Source organism: Schistocerca cancellata, chromosome 1, assembly GCF_023864275.1.
Source record: "Schistocerca cancellata isolate TAMUIC-IGC-003103 chromosome 1, iqSchCanc2.1, whole genome shotgun sequence".
NCBI classification, from domain to species: Eukaryota; Metazoa; Arthropoda; class Insecta; order Orthoptera; family Acrididae; genus Schistocerca; species Schistocerca cancellata.
This window is the reverse complement of record NC_064626.1, coordinates 174,390,852-174,411,610: the sequence shown is the minus strand read 5'-3', so window position 1 is coordinate 174,411,610 and position 20,759 is coordinate 174,390,852. Positions and strand designations below refer to the sequence as shown.

The following is a 20,759-nucleotide window of genomic DNA, read 5'->3' as shown; positions in this document are numbered from 1 at the left end:
ACATTCTAAGGATTGATGAGTTTTACAGTGCCGAATAAGGGTATACTGTCACTTAACATGGAAAAAGTGTATCTTCATCCGGGAGAAAGTGTATTTTTAACAGGGAAAAATACGGGAATTTTTTTTCATTGTCCACGTATACACCCTGTTTCTGTGCAGCATTTTATGTGGACATGTCCACACAAATGAATGGCCACAGTCAACTGTGACCAAGAACAGAGTTCATAACCCAAAGGCAGATCACACTACTGCACACAACGAATTCAGTTTCAGTGGCTGCTTCAACAATATGTACCATCTGGACCCATCCCCTCAACACCAGCTCCCCTGGTGCTTTGAAATGGCACACCTGAATAATGCAGTTGATGAGAGAGTTGCTTGTGAAAGATAAGGACATAGGTCCAGTGTTAGTCTGCCTTATTACTTTCATGTGTTAGAATGGTTCTATTATAATTTGCCTGCATCAATTTTTATACTGTAGGGAGATCTTTGACATTTGATAACTTCAATGTATGACTATGATTTATTGTGTGGAAGTCCCTGCATGAGGCCCCTCTTCAAAGCTGAAGCAGTTTACATTTCATACATTGCTTAGATTGTTGAAGATAATTATATATATAAAACCAATCACACAGGAGTGCTGTGGAACTTATGGCACATATTAAATTGTACTCACTGCTGTATCTGTGTGAGCTGAGAGAGAGACAGGTTACCTACTTCGCAAATGACAGATTGTCACACCTGGACCTGCAGTGTGGTAAAGCTCTGAATGTAGGCTACTGTTTCACTCACTTGAGTGACGACAGATTCGAAGAACTGCCATATCAAAATTGCCACCAAGAAGCACAATGTGCAGTAATAACATTTATGTTTGACGCATTAAAAGCCAATCTAGCAGTGCTGAATTCTTTATCCATACTGACACATTTTAATAGCAATAATTTATTAAAAATAAACTTATAAAGTTAACAAATGAAATAGATTACTAGATATTGGCAGAGATGGCTGTACTATCACAAAAGTGTGCTCTGTTTGGGAGAGAAGGAAACAGTCAGTTACAATATAGTACTAGTCTTGTATCAGTCATCAATCGGCCATTGTGATGTGAATATGTTTCACTTATAATGAAGTGAACTAGTTACTTTCATTTAAGTGAAAATGATATAGATGATGACCTTGCCTTGAGAAACACTAATTTGGTTTCAAAAGACTTTTGAGTTAAAGATAATAAAGTTATGTTTAATATTTGTAGTGCTCGAGATAGTGTGATTGGGCTTGTAATCATTAATTGATTTATGAATTATGACCTGCTCTCACGTAGAACTGATTGTGTTGTAGTAGCAACCTAGGAAGCTGCAGTAATTTCACTGTTAAAAATACCTCTCTTTGAAGCCAAAATCTGCAGCAAAGAATTAAAATTGAGACAACAATACTGCTTTAGAAGATATGAACAATCAGCGAAACACTGCAGACTATTAGGATTTACCCTTCCAGGTTATCCAATGTATCTATCCATGTGCATCTTGTAGTCTCAGTGATGTATAGTTGGAGGAAAATTCTGTATGTCAGTCTTTTTCAGTAGAGGAGACCAGGAATGGGGAACCATTACAGTCCAACTTATGAAATACTTCCCTATTACTTGATTAAAAGTTTAGGATAAATCGAGTACCTCAGAGGGCAATACTCCCCTGTTAGAAAACTATGTTAAATATCTGACATTTGTATGCAGTGCACTGCCAATGATGCCTTCTGAACTCACCTCTCAAATCAAGTCAGACCTTCAACTTGCCAAAAGAAGAGCAAATGAATGATGGTAAGTGAGTAAATATTTTCATCTGTGTAGTAGCTGTTTGAAAATTCAGACTGTGATCAGCAAAAAAGCTGGGGCAGCATCTATTTAGTCCTTATGTAGTGTTTTTAATTTAAAACAAAAGATCATGACTGATCAAAGTTTCATGTGACACCTATCCATTAGTTAATGTAATCATAGATTTACATTGCTCTTTCTGCTCTTCAAAAGTAGTGATGCAGCATGGAGTGACTTTGGGTAGCAGACACTTTTTGCATGTTGTAATTCTACAATTCTTTAATTTCTCCTGCTTCAAGTGTCAGTATTATTTGTGTATCAGAGTAACCTAATTATCTGAAGATGCGGGCACTGTCCATCATGAGGACATAAAATTTTTGATTAAGTTTTATAGGATGAGCTCAATCCAAAGGCAGTATGCAGGAGCTGAGCTGCTTCTGTCTGTTAGAAGGCAGCTAATGGTGTGACAAGTACATAGCTTGGTCAGCACCTTGGTTGCCAGTGCTGGCTGGAAATGTTTCGCCATCTGTTAAGCACATGTTCCTCGCATCCAGTTGAGTAAGAAAACCAACAGCAATAAGAGAAAAATGATTTCAGTAATACAGTCATGACACCACAGGTTTTAAGGAAGACTCCATCCTCATTGTTAATTATAGTACAAGTGCTTTTAAACTTGATAGTTTGCAAGAAACCTTGCACTACAGATCACATTTGTGAGCAAGCATTTTTATTTATCTTATATAAGCATCATAATTTTATTGCCATTTATACTGATGGTTCCAAACACGAAGACATTGTTTCATGTTCAATTATGACTCCTGGTTGCAGTTTTGGCATTCACCTTCCAGTGTTTTACTGTCTTTGGTGAAGAGTGATGTGTGATTTCATGTTGCTAGAGTAAATGAATGTTGTTTTAAAAAATGAACATGCATTTTGCTTTGATTTTCTGACTGCTCCGCAGACTATCTGGAAATGGTACATAGCAGAGAAAATGATCCTTTCATGAAAAATATGTGATGAGCAAAAAAAATCCCTCTTCTTCTGGGTACCAGGGAATGTGGGAGTCCCAAGGCAGTAAAGAAGCTGTCATATAGTCAAAGGAACCATGTATATGTCACACCTTGGTAAACTGTCTAATGTCTTTACATTCAGCAATGACAACCAGTAATGTTAACAAGATTTAGGAGAAGACGATGTTATGTGAAACATTGCTATCTCCTCTGCACACTAGGCCCGCCAATTTGCGAAGCCTGTTGGGTATCAAGCTCAGTGCAGTACATTTTAATTCATTGTTCTTCAACATGCAAACAAGTATCACTTTTAGCTGATGAGTTGCTTGTCCTCTCTCTCGGATGACATAACTCGTACAATCTCTGTTTTACTGTAGTAATAGTTGCTGACTATTGCACTGACTCACTAATGATTGCCTCCTCTGACTGTTTATAATGACTGACACTCTAAGTTGAGTTGTTGAAGCTAGATCCAAGCTCTGTGCTGTATACTCCCTCTACCATTACTGCTAAGTAAATCAAGTACTGTCTTTTACAACACTCAAACACAGGTACAGGTCTATTAAATTCTAAATTATGCGTGTCAGTTACGTTGCAGCAGTTCTTCCATAAATTGTACACTCCACTTGATTTTTCTCCAGCTGCGTAAAATAAAAAGTAACGAGATTAACAAAAGGAACTCATCATGCTTTCACAACCAAGTTTTTTCAGCTCAACCAATTATGCTTTTTGTTACAAGATATGGGTGTAATGGCAATATTATATTTTGTGTGGGGCCAGGACTCCTTCCTAAAGTCATAAAAAATAGTTTTTGTAATATACAGAGGAGGTGACGTATTTTCTGTGATCTTATCAGATACAGTTATTATTTCCAAACAATGGAAAATTCAGAATGAAATAATGAGAATATTATGAAAAGGATGGACTGCTACTCGCCATATGGAGGAGACATTGAGTTGCAGACAGACATGGCAGCCTTTTTGTTGTGCCTTTCTGCAACTTAATGTCCCCTCTGTATAGTGAGTGGCAGTCTGGCGTTTTCATATAATTGTTATTGTATTCTTTTTCTATTGTTCATGTGAAATTACACCTGTCAATATACAGGGTGTTTCCGTAAGAGTGTGCAAAAATGTAACAGCACATAGAGAAGGCTCCATTGAATGATTTGAGGTAGGGAACCTGGTGTTAGAGAAGCCAGATATGGAAGTAAACTTGTCTACCACTTTGTCTTGCATTTCTGTTTTCCAGCTTATTTACAACTAACGTGTACAAGTTTACACTGTTTATTTACTTGTACATTCTTTATTTCTTGTAAGGAAACAAGGAGGACAAGCCTAATTACTAGGAAGTCATGATGAGGGTTTTGTTTACTTCACTTGTCAATAAGGTGGCTCTGTTGTATTGTATTTACATCATCCCATGACAGAATGTGCTTTGAGTCAACAACAGGCCCATTCATTACTCAGTGCTATTCAGAGACATACAGTACAATACAGTGGAGCAGTACCGGTACATTTTCACAGAACTCACCGACATGTGTCTTATTTACGTGCAAGTACATTGCAATGCTATCATTGCTGAAAGGCTGTAGAGGGAATGATTTCCTAATAGGCATCGTCCACCACTATGAGTGTTTATTTCTCTTGATTGATGAATGTGGGAGAATGGTTCATTGGAAAGAAGAAATGAGGGATCTGGCAACATGAGGACCACTTGCACACCCGATTTTGAAGAGGAGGTGCTGGAACGTGTTGCAGCTAATCCTAGTATAAGTACTCATCATTTTGCTTGTGAAATGGGTGCTGCACATACTGGTGTGTGACAAGTACTCCACAACAACAATTACACCCTTATCACCCACAACGAGTCCATGCAGTGCTTGTGACTAACTGTACCAAGAAACATGTTGTGTCAATGGTTGCTCCAACAATGGATTGATCGACCAGATTTCCTCCAAATGATGCTGTTTACAGACGAGGCCTCATTTGATCATGATGGTATTTCAAACAGGAAGCACACCATCAAGTGTGATTATCTAGGTCAGTATTGTAGGGAACAATCTCATTGAGCCATATCTTCTATGTGGCTGTCTGAATGGGCACCTGTACTTAAGATTTGTGCAAAGAGTTCTACCTGAGTTGAGTTGTTGGAGAATGTAATCTTGACTGTTGGTGAGAGGATGTGGCTACAACGAGATGCTGCTCTGCCTCAGTTCAGTGTGGATGCCCACAACCATTTCAATACTGTATTTCCTGGTTGCTGGATTCGAAGGGTAGGTCCTATTCCATGGCCTGCGAGGTCACCTGACCTGAATCCCCTTGATTATTTCCTATGGAGATATCTAAATTCACTTGTGTCTGAGACCACAGTGGATACAGAGATGGAATTAGGTGCCAGAATTGTAGCTGCCTGCAGTGTGATTTGAAACACACCAGGGAGATGTGTCAGGGTGCATCAGAATCTTGTTTTCCCATGTCATGTTTGCGTCAAGGTTGATGGCCATTAGTTTCAGCACATTTTGTAAGATACAGTACAAATGAGAAGTTCGTTGTGTCAGTGACTGTATTTACACTTAACTGTGACTAATGTAAATAGAAAGTATGCAGTAATATGATTTTGTTCCTATTATGCCCTGAAACTGACTTCTCTGACCCCAGGTTCCCTACTTCAACTTGTTCCGTGGAGCATCCTCTATGTCCTGTTAAATTTTTGCGTGTTCTTGTGGAAACACCCTCTATGATTTGTATGTGTTGGGGTGGAGGGGTGCGCCCCTATGTGTGGATGTTTGTTCCCCCCCCTCCCCCCCCACCCCCACCCCCTCCCAGTCTGTAGAAGTATATGCTGGACAGCTGTTGAGAATTGTTTTTGGTTGAGCAATAAATCTTAAATATTGCAGGTTAATGACAACCCTTTACAAAGAACACTAACAGAAGAAATTATGCATTTCAATGACCCTGATTCAGAATATGCGGAAAGTAGCAGCAGATGTAAATTTCGTTGTTCTGAACATTCAGAGGGATTTCAGGTGCAACTTTTGAGGTAAGTATTGCTGCTTCTGCTTTTGTTCATCAGTATTGGGAGTTTTTATAATATTATTAGTTCTAGCAGCTCATTTATGTTCTCAACTTTTGTTTTGATTCCAGACTACTTCTTGCTTTAGTAATGCTTGAACACCAAGTTAATGCTCAGAAGAGTGATAGTGAGTCTGCAACTGTTACAAACAGAGAAAGCACATCTTCTGTGAAGAGCACTTCATCTTCGAATCAGTTAAAATACCATCCAGGACTTGACATACCTCAACAGTCAATGTTCTTAGCTTCTGTTTTGACTGCATTAAGACAGGTGTGAATCACTGGCTTCCACTTTGAGATTGTTACATTCATTTCAGTTCCTCGACAGCTATTCTTTGAGATTATCTATTGTGTTTTCTTCTGCTGGTAATTTAGTTTGGGAATATTTTTTAATATAGTTATAAGTCAGTAAAATAAATATTAAATTTCTTGTTGTTATAGTCAACCTTGATTGTTTTTTAAAAACAGCTTTTGACTGTAGATATGTGTTCATTGTACATGGGTTCAGCCACATAGTTGAGTAATTTTACCTCTTCTTATATGAGCATTGTCCAGTTGGTATTGTTTTGTCTTTCATATGTGTTTTTTCTTCATAGTCTTAATATTACTTTTAGTTGATAAAACTATATTATATATTTTGGTTTGTTGATGATAGTTTCATTGTTGCAGAGGCATATGCGCCATCTGCATCATCAGTGGACCAATCTCATAGCTTCTGCTCTCCCATTTATGGGGTCATCTCTGACTGAAGTAGTTATCAGTGTCATCAATCAATTATGCAGCAACATAGAAAACCTGTCTCAGCATTATGGCTCAGAAGACACTAGGTAACAGAAGTGCTGTATTTCATAACAAAATTGCTGTACTTAGAGTGGCCTCTAGAACCATAATAGTCACATATATTTAATGTTGTGCTTACTGAGCTGCTATACTGTAGACATCAGAGTGTCATCACTAAAATATGAAACATTATTATTTATGCACATATCTCATTTCTGACCTTGCTAAAAAGTTCTATTGTATTTTCATATTTTTGAGCTAAATATTCATCTCTAGAAAAAAATGATACTGCTGGTAGTAGACAACTTGGGGCATGAACAGTCTGAGTTACAGGAAATATGGGAACTTGCAAGGTAGTACTGCCCATATATTTTGAGAAGAGAGATTGAAGAAAGACAAACCTACATTTATAACGGTTGTAGATTTAGAAAAAAGCCTTTCACAACATTAACTGGAATATACTTTTTGAAATACTGCAATTATTAGTGATAAAATACAAGGAGCCAAAGGTTATCTAAAACTTGAAGAGAGATGACACCACAATTCCACGAGTTGAAGAACATGAAAACCATGCAATAGTCGATAAGGGAGTGCAGCAGGTTTGTGTCTTATCCCCTATGTTATTCAGTATAGCAAGCAAGCAATAAAGGATAAATTTGCAAGAGGAATTGAAGTTCAGGGAGCAGAAGTAAAAACTTTAGGATTTGCAAAATACATAATTTTGTCCAAGTAGGACAGGACTTGGAAAATCAGTTGAACTGTGTGAACAGTGTCTTCAAAATGGATTATAGGATGAAGATAAAAAAAATTAAACAAGAGTAACAAAATGTTGTTGCATTAAATCAGGTAATATTGAGAGAATTAGGAAATGAGACTCCGAAAATTGTAGATGAGTTTTGCCATTTGTAAAGCAAAGTAACTTATGATGGCAGAAATAAATAGGATATAAAATGCTTACTGGCACTAGCAAGAAAAGTGTTTCTGAAAAAGAATATGAACATTTATGGAACGGATAGATTGCTATTCACCTAAAGATTACATACTGAGTTGCAGACAGGCACAATGAAGAGACTTTTGGCCAAAGCCGTCTTCAGAACAGAAAAGAAAACACACTCAAGCAGGTACACATGACCACATTCTCTGGCCCTTCAGACCATGCTGTGTAAGTCTCCTTGTTGTGCATGTCTGCAATTCAACATGTCATCTTTAATGTGAGTAGCAATCCGTCCTTTTCATAATTGTTGATATTCCAACCTGGACTTACCATAGTTTTCTGAAGGAAAGAAATAAATTAATATCCAATATAGATTTAAGTGTTAGGAAGTCTTTTCTGAAGGTTTTTGTCTGGGATGTAGCCTTGTATGGGTGTGAAATGTGGATGATAAATGCTTCAGATAAGAAGGGAATGAAAGGTTTTGAAAAGTGGCCCTATAGAAGAATGTTGAAGATTAGATGGATAATTCAAATGGCTAATGGAGAAGTACTGAATTGAAATAAGGGTAAAAATAAATTTATGGTACAATTTGGTAAAAAGAAGGGATCTCTTGACAAGATAAAGTAAACTTTCTGAGGTGTCAAAGACTAGCTAATTTGGTGAGTGTAGGGGAGACTAAGGCTTGACAACAGTAAAAATAAACATGGAAGTCAATGTAGTTTCCAATAATTATGCAGAAATATAGACTTGCACAAGATAGACTAAAGTGAACAGCTACATCAAACCAATGTTTTGACTGAAGTTAACAACATCTTTTACACAAGGATTTTTTATGTGCAATATTGCATAAGTAACATAGGTATTCAATTAAAACAAGGATGTGAGTAAAGTTAATATATAGAGAATGTGTTAACAATGTCTGATATTTGCATTCTTTCATGAAAAGGAAGGAAGAGCTAACGCACTAGTTACTCTTCCATTTCTGATTTTAGTTGAACACTGAGAATACTCGCTATTTTGCACCACAGCACAAGTCACTGTGCTGCCCTCATCACAGAGCACATGCTTAACTGCTATAATTCAGTTTCTGAATTTGCATTCTTCATTGGAAGTGAAACCCCACCCCCACCCACAAAAACAAACACACCTGAAAGTATCGTCTTTGATAGCTATCCCCCTCCATCTTTCCTTAGTTCCTCAAATAAAAGGAAATTATTGCCATGGAAGCTTGAAATTTGTCTGTGAATGCTGTGCTTCTCTTGTCCTGTGATCAATAAATGCTACAAATAAGACATTGCACTTCATAGTTAAGAATTTTCATTTTTACTGTGTTTTAACGCTCTTTCCTTTCCAGAGAGGACTTGTGTTGCCTACCTGCAGACTACGCAGTTACTCAACTGGAAGCACTGACACTGTTGTGCCATTACTGTTTGTTGGACAGCACACAGCAGCAATCGCACGCTTTCAGCCAGCAGATGCTTGGTGCAGTTACGTCTTTAAATGTTGGTCTGCCTGGTGCCAACCCAGGGCAGGTGTTCAGCAACCTTGTGCATGTATTCATGCCTGTCCCTGCACAGCAGGTAGTGTTCACTGTTTTACTTGAGCAGTTGTAACTTTAATAGCACACTTAAAACATACATATTTCTAAAAACAAAGATGATTTGACTTACGAAACGAAAGCGCTGGCACGTCGATAGACACACAAACAAACACAAAACATACACACAAAATTCTAGCTTTCGCAACTAACGGTTGCCTCGTCAGGAAAGAGGGAAGGAGAGGGAAAGACGAAAGGATTTGGGTTTTAAGGGAGAGGGTAAGGAGTCATTCCAATCCCGGGAGTGGAAAGACTTACCTTAGGGGGAAAAAAGGACGGGTATACACTCGAACACACACACATATCCATCCACACATATACAGACACAAGCAGACATATACAGAGGCAAAGAGTTTGGGCAGAGATGTCAGTCGAGGCGGAAGTGCAGAGGCAAAGATGTTGTTGAATGACAGGTGAGGTATGAGTGGCGGCAACTTGAAATTAGCGAAGATTGAGGCCTGGTGGATAACGGGAAGAGAGGATATATTGAAGAGCAAGTTCCCATCTCCGGAGTTCGGATAGGTTGGTGTTAGTGGGAAGTATCCAGATAACCCGGATGGTGTAACACTGTGCCAAGATGTGCTGGCCGTGCACCAAGGCATGTTTAGCCACAGGGTGATCCTCATTACCAACAAACACTGTCTGCCTGTGTCCATTCATGGGAATGGACAGTTTGTTGCTGGTCATTCCCACATAGAATGCGTCACAGTGTAGGCAGGTCAGTTGGTAGATCACGTGGGTGCTTTCACACGTGGCTCTGCCTTTGATCGTGTACACCTTCCGGGTTAGTAGGTGGTGGTGGGAGGGTGCATGGGACAGGTTTTACACCGGGGGCGGTTACAAGGGTAGGAGCCAGAGGGTAGGGAAGGTGGTCTGGGGATTTCATAGGGATGAACTAAGAGGTTACGAAGGTTAGGTGGACGGCGGAAAGACACTCTTGGTGGAGTGGGGAGGATTTCATGAAGGATGGATCTCATTTCAGGGCAGGATTTGAGGAAGTCGTATCCCTGCTGGAGAGCCACATTCAGAGTCTGATCCAGTCCCGAAAAGTATCCTGTTACAAGTGGGGCACTTTTGTGGTTCTTCTGTGGGAGGTTCTGGGTTTGAGAGGATGAGGAAATGGCTCTGGTTATTTGCTTTTGTACCAGGTCGGGAGGGTAGTTGTGGGATGCGAAAGCTGTTGTCAGGTTGTTGGTGTAATGGTTCAGGGATTCCGGACTGGAGCAGATTCGTTTGCCACGAAGACCTAGGCTGTAGGGAAGGGACCGTTTGACATGGAATGGGTGGCAGCTGTCATAATGGAGGTACTGTTGCTTGTTGGTGGGTTTGATGTGGACGGACGTGTGAAGCTGGCCATTGGACAGGTGGAGGTCAACATCAAGGAAAGTGGCATGGGATTTGGAGTAGGACCAGGTGAATCTGATGGAACCAAAGGAGTTGAGGTCGGAGAGGAAATTCTGGAGTTCTTCTTCACTGTGAGTCTAGATCATGAAGACATCATCAATAAATCTGTACCAAACTTTGGGTTGACAAGCCTGGGTAACCAAGAAGGCTTCCTCTAAGCGACCCATTAATAGGTTGGCGTACGAAGGGGCCATCCTGGTACCCATGGCTGTTCCCTTTAATTGTTGGTATGTCTGGTCTTCGAAAGTGAAGAAGTTGTGGGTCAGGATGAAGTTGGCTAAGGTAATGAGGAAAGAGGTTTTAGGTAGGGTGGCAGGTGATCGGCGTGAAAGGAAGTGCTCCATCGCAGCGAGGCCCTGGACGTGCGGGATATTTGTGTATAAGGAAATGGCATCAATGGTTACAAGGATGGTTTCTGGGGGTAACGGATTGGGTAAGGATTCCAGGCGTTCGAGAAAGTGGTTGGTGTCTTTGATGAAGGATGGGAGACTGCATGTAATGGGTTGAAGGTGTTGATCTACGTAGGCAGAGATACGTTCTGTGGGGGCTTGGTAACCAGCTACAATGGGGCGGCCGGGATGATTGGGTTTGTGAATTTTAGGAAGAAGGTAGAAGGTAGGGGTGCGGGGTGTCGGTGGGGTCAGGAGGTTGATGGAGTCAGGTGAAAGGTTTTGTAGGGGGCCTAAGGTTCTGAGGATTCCTTGAAGCTCTGCCTGGACATCAGGAATGGGATTGCCTTGGCAAACTTTGTATGTGGTGTTGTCTGAAAGCTGACGCAGTCCCTCAGCCACATACTCCCGACGATCAAGTACCACGGTCGTGGAACCCTTGTCCGCCAGAAGAATGACAATGGACCGGTCAGCCTTCAGATCACGGATAGCCTGGGCTTCAGCAGTGCTGATGTTGGGAGTAGGATTAAGGTTTTTTAAGAAGGATTGTGAGGCAAGGCTGGAAGTCAGAAATTCCTGGAAGGTTTGGAGAGGGTGATTTTGAGGAAGAGGAGGTGGGTCCCGCTGTGACGGAGGACGGAACTGTTCCAGGCAGGGTTCAATTTGGAGATCTGTTGTGAAAAAAGGCGTAAAAGTGTTGGTTTGAGATGAGCTATGTTGATCCTGTGCTGAACTTAGGTTGGGGAACAATGATGGGTACAAAGGTTAGGTAGTTGTGTTGCCGCCAAAACACATTAAAGGATGGAGAAATTTGGGAAAATTTCGATAAAACTGCGTGTAAATGTATTAAAAGGAGTGGTTTTGTGGTGGCAGATTATGAAAATGAGGCTAACAATTGTCTGGCGAAGAAATAATTACGTTAAAACCCGTGGGAAGCGGCTAAGTATTATCGAAAAACGGAAATGGAAATAAAGCGAAAGTTATCAGAACTAGACGAAATGGTTGTTTAATAGGTGAAAGGAACTGTTTGTGGACTAGAAACGGTGGATTTTATAGCGGCGGTAGTGTTGAAAGCGGAAAAAAGAATTTTTTTGGTTATGATTTGGAAGTGGGTGACGTATTGTTGAGTATATATAGGTGGGATAAAATTGTATAGTAGATTACGGTAAAAAGGAGAAGGTGAATACAAAGTGAAACTACTGGCAAAAACAAAAAGAGAAAATAAGACGACAGAAAATATTTCGAAATGCAACAGTGACAATAACAAACGTAATTGTTGGATTCAAATTAATGATATGAATATAATAGAAGGAAACATTACGCGGGAAAAAATATATCTAAAAACAAAGATGATTTGACTTACCAAACGAAAGCGCTGGCACCTCGATAGACACACAAACAAACACAAAACATACACACAAAATTCTAGCTTTCGCAACCAACGGTTGCCTCGTCAGGAAAGCGGGAAGGAGAGGGAAAGACGAAAGGATTTGGGTTTTGAGGGAGAGGGTAAGGAGTCATTCCAATCCCGGGAGCGGAAAGACTTACCTTAGGGGGAAAAAAGGACGGGTATACACTCGCACACACACACATATCCATCCACACATATACAGACACAAGAAGACATATACAGAGGCAAAGAGTTTGGGCAGAGATGTTAGTCGAGGCGGAAGTGCAGAGGCAAAGATGTTGAATGACAGGTGAGGTATGAGTGGCCCATCCTTTAACGTGTTTTGGCGGCAACACAACTACCTAACCTTTGTACCCATCATTGTTCCCCAACCTAAGTTCAGCACAGGATCTACATAGCTCATCTCAAACCAACACTTTTACGCCTTTTTTCACAACAGATCTCCAGTTACTTTCTCCAGTTATTTTCATTTTCATTTCAACCTTATGTTACACTTTCCACCTTCGATACCATGTCACCCTCACAACATCCCCACAATGACCCCATTAAGTTTTATTTACATTCACTCCGCAATCATGCTTTCACCCTAGCCAGATTACGCTTGCATATTTTATTTTCTCAGGCTTGTCTGACATTTGGCATTACCCCCAAAGGCCTCACACTTAAAGTTCCCATCTCTGGCTGCAACCCTTCTTTCCATCAGTCCCTATACCAGTTCCAAACTGAACAATCCATTGCCCTCACCCACCTAATCCTTCAGCTACACATCAACTCAGTCAATGAACACACCCGTCAACTCCTATCCTTAATAAAAGTCCTCAATCTTTCCTCTCCCACATCCACACCGGCAGTTCAGAGCATCCTCCTACAGGCCAACCGCAAATTAGAACAGCATGCCACCCTTCACGTCAAAAAACTATCCAATCTCCTGGTTTCCCACCTCCGGAAAGGCAACTCACTCACCCTTGACAACCTTTCCAGCAAACCTCAACCTCCTCTCATTGCACACAAACGCAGTCTCTCCCATCTACTCAATCTCCCACTTCCAGCTCCACTCCCTCCAAAACCTCAAAATTCCAATCAACACAATCTGGTACCACAACAACCTAATTCAGTAGTTAACCTTTCCTCCAAACCTCTCTCCCAATCCGAAACATCTGTCCTATCCAAAGGCCTCACCTTCAGCCCCACTCCCAGATTCAACCAAACAGCCCTCGTCAAAGATTTACTGTCCTACACTCGTACTCTCTGCTGGAAGTATCACTTTGCCACGAAGAAAAATGATCCTAATCCTACCCCTAATGATCCAACTCCCCAAGACACTATCCAAATTGAACCCTGCCTGGAACAGTTCCGTCCTCCGTCACAGCGGGACCCACCTCCTCTTCCTCAAAATCACCCTCTCCAAACCTTCCAGGAATTTCTGACTTCCAGCCTTGCCTCACAATCCTTCTTAAAAAACCTTAATCCTACTCCCAACATCAGCACTGCTGAAGCCCAGGCTATCCGTGATCTGAAGGCTGACCGGTCCATTGTCATTCTTCTGGCGGACAAGGGTTCCACGACCGTGGTACTTGATCGTCGGGAGTATGTGGCTGAGGGACTGCGTCAGCTTTCAGACAACACCACATACAAAGTTTGCCAAGGCAATCCCATTCCTGATGTCCAGGCAGAGCTTCAAGGAATCCTCAGAACCTTAGGCCCCCTACAAAACCTTTCACCTGACTCCATCAACCTCCTGACCCCACCGACACCCCGCACCCCTACCTTCTACCTTCTTCCTAAAATTCACAAACCCAATCATCCCGGCCGCCCCATTGTAGCTGGTTACCAAGCCCCCACAGAACGTATCTCTGCCTACGTAGATCAACACCTTCAACCCATTACATGCAGTCTCCCATCCTTCATCAAAGACACCAACCACTTTCTCGAACGCCTGGAATCCTTACCCAATCCGTTACCCCCAGAAACCATCCTTGTAATCATTGATGCCATTTCCTTATACACAAATATCCCGCACGTCCAGGGCTTGCTGCGATGGAGCACTTCCTTTCACGCCGATCACCTGCCACCCTACCTAAAACCTCTTTCCTCATTACCTTAGCCAGCTTCATCCTGACCCACAACTTCTTCACTTTTGAAGACCAGACATACCAACAATTAAAGGGAACAGCCATGGGTACCAGGATGGCCCCTTCGTACGCCAACCTATTAATGGGTCGCTTAGAGGAAGCCTTCTTGGTTACCCAGGCCTGTCAACCCAAAGTTTGGTACAGATTTATTGATGACATCTTCATGATCTAGACTCACAGTGAAGAAGAACTCCAGAATTTCCTCTCCGACCTCAACTCCTTTGGTTCCATCAGATTCACCTGGTCCTACTCCAAATCCCATGCCACTTTCCTTGATGTTGACCTCCACCTGTCCAATGGCCAGCTTCACACGTCCGTCCACATCAAACCCACCAACAAGCAACAGTACCTCCATTATGACAGCTGCCACCCATTCCATGTCAAACGGTCCCTTCCCTACAGCCTAGGTCTTCGTGGCAAACGAATCTGCTCCAGTCCGGAATCCCTGAACCATTACACCAACAACCTGACAACAGCTTTCGCATCCCACAACTACCCTCCCGACCTGGTACAAAAGCAAATAACCAGAGCCATTTCCTCATCCTCTCAAACCCAGAACCTCCCACAGAAGAACCACAAAAGTGCCCCACTTGTAACAGGATACTTTTCGGGACTGGATCAGACTCTGAATGTGGCTCTCCAGCAGGGATACGACTTCCTCAAATCCTGCCCTGAAATGAGATCCATCCTTCATGAAATCCTCCCCACTCCACCAAGAGTGTCTTTCCGCCGTCCACCTAACCTTCGTAACCTCTTAGTTCATCCCTATGAAATCCCCAGACCACCTTCCCTACCCTCTGGCTCCTACCCTTGTAACCGCCCCCGGTGTAAAACCTGTCCCATGCACCCTCCCACCACCACCTACTCCAGTCCTGTAACCCGGTAGGTGTACACGATCAAAGGCAGAGCCACGTTTGAAAGCACCCACGTGATCTACCAACTGTGCTGCCTACACTGTGACGCATTCTATGTGGGAATGACCAGCAACAAACTGTCCATTCCCATGAATGGACACAGGCAGACAGTGTTTGTTGGTAATGAGGATCACCCTGTGGCTAAACATGCCTTGGTGCACGGCCAGCACATCTTGGCACAGTGTTACACCGTCCGGGTTATCTGGATACTTCCCACTAACACCAACCTATCCGAACTCCGGAGATGGGAACTTGCTCTTCAATATATCCTCTCTTCCCGTTATCCACCAGGCCTCAATCTCCGCTAATTTCAAGTTGCCGCCACTCATACCTCACCTGTCATTCAACAACATCTTTGCCTCTGCACTTCCGCCTCGACTGACATCTCTGCCCAAACTCTTTGCCTCTGTATATGTCTGCTTGTGTCTGTATATGTGTGGATGGATATGTGTGTGTGTGTTCGAGTGTATACCTGTCCTTTTTTCCCCCTAAGGTAAGTCTTTCCGCTCCTGGGATTGGAATGACTCCTTACCCTCTCCCTTAAAACCCACATCCTTTCGTCTTTCCCTCTCCTTCCCTCTTTCCTGACGAGGCAACCGTTAGTTGCAAAAGCTAGAATGTTGTGTGTATGTTTTGTGTTTGTTTGTGTGTCTATTGATGTGCCAGCACTTTCATTTGGTAAGTCAAATCATCTTTGTTTTTAGATATATTTTTTCCCACGTGGAATGTTTCCTTCTATTATATTCATATCATTAAAACATACATATGTATACTTAGCCTCATTTTATACAGAAATTATGAAAGTTGCTTACTTGCAATGTGTAGGATTGAATATTGACCTTGTATGTACTATTGTGCAGTGTATAATGAAGTCCTATACGAATCCAGAGTTTTTTTTATGATCTGTAGATGATTGTTTAGATAATAAATACTGGTATTCTGAATTATAATATGTGATCAGGACAAATAAAAACTTGTATTGAAAAGTCTGTACTGTCAATTGTGGCATCAGAACATAATAGAAGGGCCTGTCTGATAACATCAGTTCCCAGGGAATCTTCATACAGCTTTCTATATTTCGCTTTGCTGTGGTTTACCCAGTTTGTGCCTCAGATCCTTCCACTTACAAATATATCAGAAATGTATGCAGCTATTAAAATAGGATGATCTATATTTCTCCAGAAGGCTTTTGTCCCATTATGAGTTGATACCATTTTGTATAGCTACTTATTCTCAAAGATGATGATTTGGCCTTGATAATAGCCATCTATGTCATAGCTTCTGCCAATAGTGAATTCATACAGTGATTGACAGAATGCTACTTTACAGCTCCATAATGAAAGCTCCAAATGAGTAAATAAGTTTCACAGGTAATGACATTCTTCCTCCAAAAGAAATCTTGGGTACTCTGCTGCTATAAAATGATAATATTATTATGAAGCTTTATTACTGTAGTGTGCTCCTTACTTTTCTTGAGTATTTGATTGTTAAATCTGCAGTATGATTGAGTTAATTTGGTGTTATGCTGTTTGATTCATGTTTTTATATCTAACTACTCATCAGTGTCGTGCAGTTTGCTTGACACTTTTTGTCACCATGAACTCATGTTGTTAGGAATGAAAATGAACACACAAATTGTATGTCACATGTGATCCACTTTGCCTTTTTCACTGTACAGTGTGAAACATAGTAGGGTGCCTGGGTAAGTATGTTATTTTACTTTCTGGAGCACGCAAAGTCCCCAAGGCTTAAAGGTGGTGACTAATGCCTGTTATTTGCTTTAGTGAAGTATATGAAACAAGAAATGGAGAATCTTCTTGACTTTATTATATATATATATATATATATATATATATATGGTTATAATAGAAGGAAACATTCCATGATATATATATATATATATATATACTTTATTACTCATATGTATAAACTGATCACCCAGAACATCGTGACCACCTACCTAATAGCCAGTATGTCCACCTTGGGCACAGATATAAGTGGCAACGCATTGTGGCATGGAAGCAATGAGACCTTGGTAGGACACTGAACGAGGAGTTGGGAGTTGGCAACACATGTGCATACACAAATAACCTAATTCCTGTAAATTCTGGGGAGGGGGCAATGAGCTCTGACATGAAGTTCTGTCACATCCCAAATGTGTTTAATCTGGTTCAGATCTGATGAGTTGGGAGACCAGCACATCAATTGGAACTTGCCACTGTGTTATGGCCTAACCCATTGTCTGCTGAAAAATGCTACTGCCATTGGGAAACATTATTGTAATGAAGGAGTGTACATGGGCTGCAGCCAGTGCATGATACTCCTTGGTCTTCATAGTGCCATGAATGAGCTATACTTGACCCATGGATACCCATGTCAATATTCCCCAGAGCATAATGAAACTGCTGCCAGCTTGTCTCCATTCTGCAGTACAGGTGTCAAGGAGCTGTTCCCTTGAAGATGCCTGATTCGCACCCACCCATCGGCATGATGAAGAAGGTATCGAGATTCATCAGACCATGCAATGCTCTGCCACTGCACCAATGTCCAGTGCCGATGGTCATGTGCCCATTTCAGTCGTAGTTGCCAATGTCATGGTGTTAACACTGGCACAAATATGAGTCGCTGGCTGCGGGGGGCCTATTGTTAAGAGTGTTCGGTGCACTGCTTGGTCGGACACACATGTACTCTGCCCACCATTAAAGCTGATGTTAATTCTGCCACAATTCGCTGTCTGTCCCGTTTTACCAGTCTGCCCACCCTATGTTGTCCAACACCTGTAATGAGGGGTGGCTGCCCAACCCCATGATGTCTGGATGTGGTTTCACCTTAGTTTCGTCACGTGTTGAAGACACTGACCACAGTGCTGCTCGAAAACCCACCAAGTCCTGCAGTTTCCTAAATGCTTGTGCCAAGGCTCTGGACCATCAAAATCTGCTCTCAGTCAAACTCAGATAGATGGTGCACATTCCCCAGTCTACACATGGACAGTACACTCACTGATACTACACACACCGTGCATGTGTCTGACTAGCAGTCATTTCTCGCCAGGTGATGCTGATATTGCCTGGATGCGTTTTTATCGATAGTAGGTTGGTGAACATGATGTTCTGGCTGATCGGTGTTCATAAAAGTGCTGTCTGACAATGTATGGGAGAAAAAAAGTTGTTGTCTCATGGTAACTGCTTTCACATGCTGCATTAAAAAAATGAAATGGGATGGCATCAGTAGTTAGGATCTGTTTAGAAATCAGTGTGTACTGTTTTACTCCAGAACCAACTTGCATATGCCCAATGAATGTGTCCGATGTAACACAAACCTTTCATTTTCCATTTCTTCTTTCTTTATTTTAATTGTGCCTTATTCTCCCATGCCTAACAAAAGAGACGATTATGGCTGTACCATTACGGCTTTGCCACAATGAACAGGTGTTCATTGTTTCTTGTTTTGATAATTGTTTCTTCTCTTCTTTAATGCAGGACAGTACTCATGGGAAGGATAAACCTACAGTTGTGGATCCACATATTTCAGCCAGGCGCAAAGTTCTGAGCAACATGCCACGTATTTTTGCGAGTGTGGCGGCTCTGTGGCAAGCAATTATGACTGGACAAGACTGGTAACAAATCTGATTTTCCTGGTTCTTATTGTATGTAGCAGTAGAATTACTGTATGAGGTAGACAACAGTGAAACAATGGCATAAAATAAAAATAGAATGATTTTCATCACAATGTTCTGCAATTGGATAAAATAGTTAAGTGAACACTTTAAATGAATAAATAAACAGACTAAGAATGTTGCCGTCTAATTATATCAAAGGTGAAATTCACTTGAGAAAAATATAAGATTACAGGGAGACAGAAAGTCTGGCCAATATTCATGCCAAGGAAGTGAAATCCCAGTTACTGCCAGTGGGCAGTAGAGTCCTGAATGACTGAGTAAGCGAGCACAAAATGCGTGATGGGATGAGTACAGCCTAAGTGGATAGGCTGCCTGGACCATTTATTGTGAGCAAACATAGAAGTCATGACTGAATCATAGGCAATATTTGATTCCAAAGATGCTAGATGTGTATTTGTATCAATGAAAATAATCGATTTACTAAAAATACAGTATAATTGAATAGATAAAAATCTACTCACCAAGCAGTGGCAGGAGTAAACATGTGCAAAAGTTATGGAATTGTGCAAGTGTTTGGAGCCAGTGGATCCTTCTTCTGGCAGAATGGTGGAAGGGGAAAGAAGAGGGGTGAAGGAAAAGGACTGGTGAGATTTAGGAAAAGGGGAGAATTATGAAAAAGTTGCCCACAACTCCTGGCCAGTGGAGACATTACTGTTACTCTTCCCATTTCCTAAACCTAACCAGTCCTTTTTCTTTATCCTTCTTCCTTCTTCTTCAAACCTTTTGCCAGAAGAAGGAGCCATAGACTCCAAAAGCTTGCAAATTTCCTTAATTTTTTTTGTGTATTTGCTCCTCCCGCTGTTTGGTTATTAGATTTGTTATCTACCCAATTATTTATAAGCACGTATTTATGTGTACATAACTAAATCCAACATAGGTTCCTCATTTGTGGTATGTAATTATGGAGCATGAGGGAACCAGGGCATTAAAAAGTAAGATTAAAATGTGAAGGTCTTAAAGTCTAAAAATCGAATAAATTTCTGTCGGTTGCAGATGAAAACAGCTAATTTACTGTAATAGACGGTAATAGACTAAGAATTAATAGAGGTAGGGGCACATTATGAGGAAGCCAGAACTTCAGATATCGTGTCACATCCCTTTACTGTAATCAGGCATGTCAAAGAACAGGCTGATGCAAGTGGAAACAGCATAATGCCCTCTGTGTTAATGGAAGCTACTAATAAACCATGTGCTGTGACAGTTGATAAATGGATTGATTCACACAAATGGGCATATGATTTGCTGCTTACAGCACATTACGTAAACACAGAATAATGTTTTATTTGCAACTAAATTCCCAGGCCTTAAGAAGACAGGAGTAAACACCATGAAAGATATAGAAAAGAGGATGGCTGGCTGGATCATTTCGTCAGATGTGCTACATAATTTTGTTTTTGGTTGTGATGAGCGAGACAATACAATAAAAGCTTTGGAAAATCACAAAAGGCTTCCTTGTGCTACCCGTTGTATAAATACAGTACTTAGCCATATTTTTGTTAAATCTTGTTCGAGCGACACTGCAACAATAAATATTGCAAAATTCATTGTATGGCGCATGAACAAAAATAGCTCATGTTTATCTTTGAAATCATCTCTAAAACAAGAGGTCAGCACAAGTTGTAGCAGTTTGT

The 20,759-nt window shown here is 41.2% G+C and overlaps 1 protein-coding gene across 1 annotated transcript in view; it reads left to right on the top strand.

Annotated features, from left to right (window-relative positions):
* The window catches only part of LOC126160489 (protein dopey-1 homolog), a 328,138-nt gene that overhangs the window by 143,529 nt on the left and 163,850 nt on the right, over nucleotides 1–20,759 (top strand). The window contains exons 16-20 of the mRNA XM_049916952.1: nucleotides 5,714–5,856; nucleotides 5,961–6,159; nucleotides 6,558–6,715; nucleotides 8,957–9,182; nucleotides 18,929–19,065. Of these exons, the coding sequence (XP_049772909.1) occupies nucleotides 5,714–5,856; nucleotides 5,961–6,159; nucleotides 6,558–6,715; nucleotides 8,957–9,182; nucleotides 18,929–19,065 (863 nt within the window). The remainder of the gene's footprint in view (nucleotides 1–5,713; nucleotides 5,857–5,960; nucleotides 6,160–6,557; nucleotides 6,716–8,956; nucleotides 9,183–18,928; nucleotides 19,066–20,759) is intronic.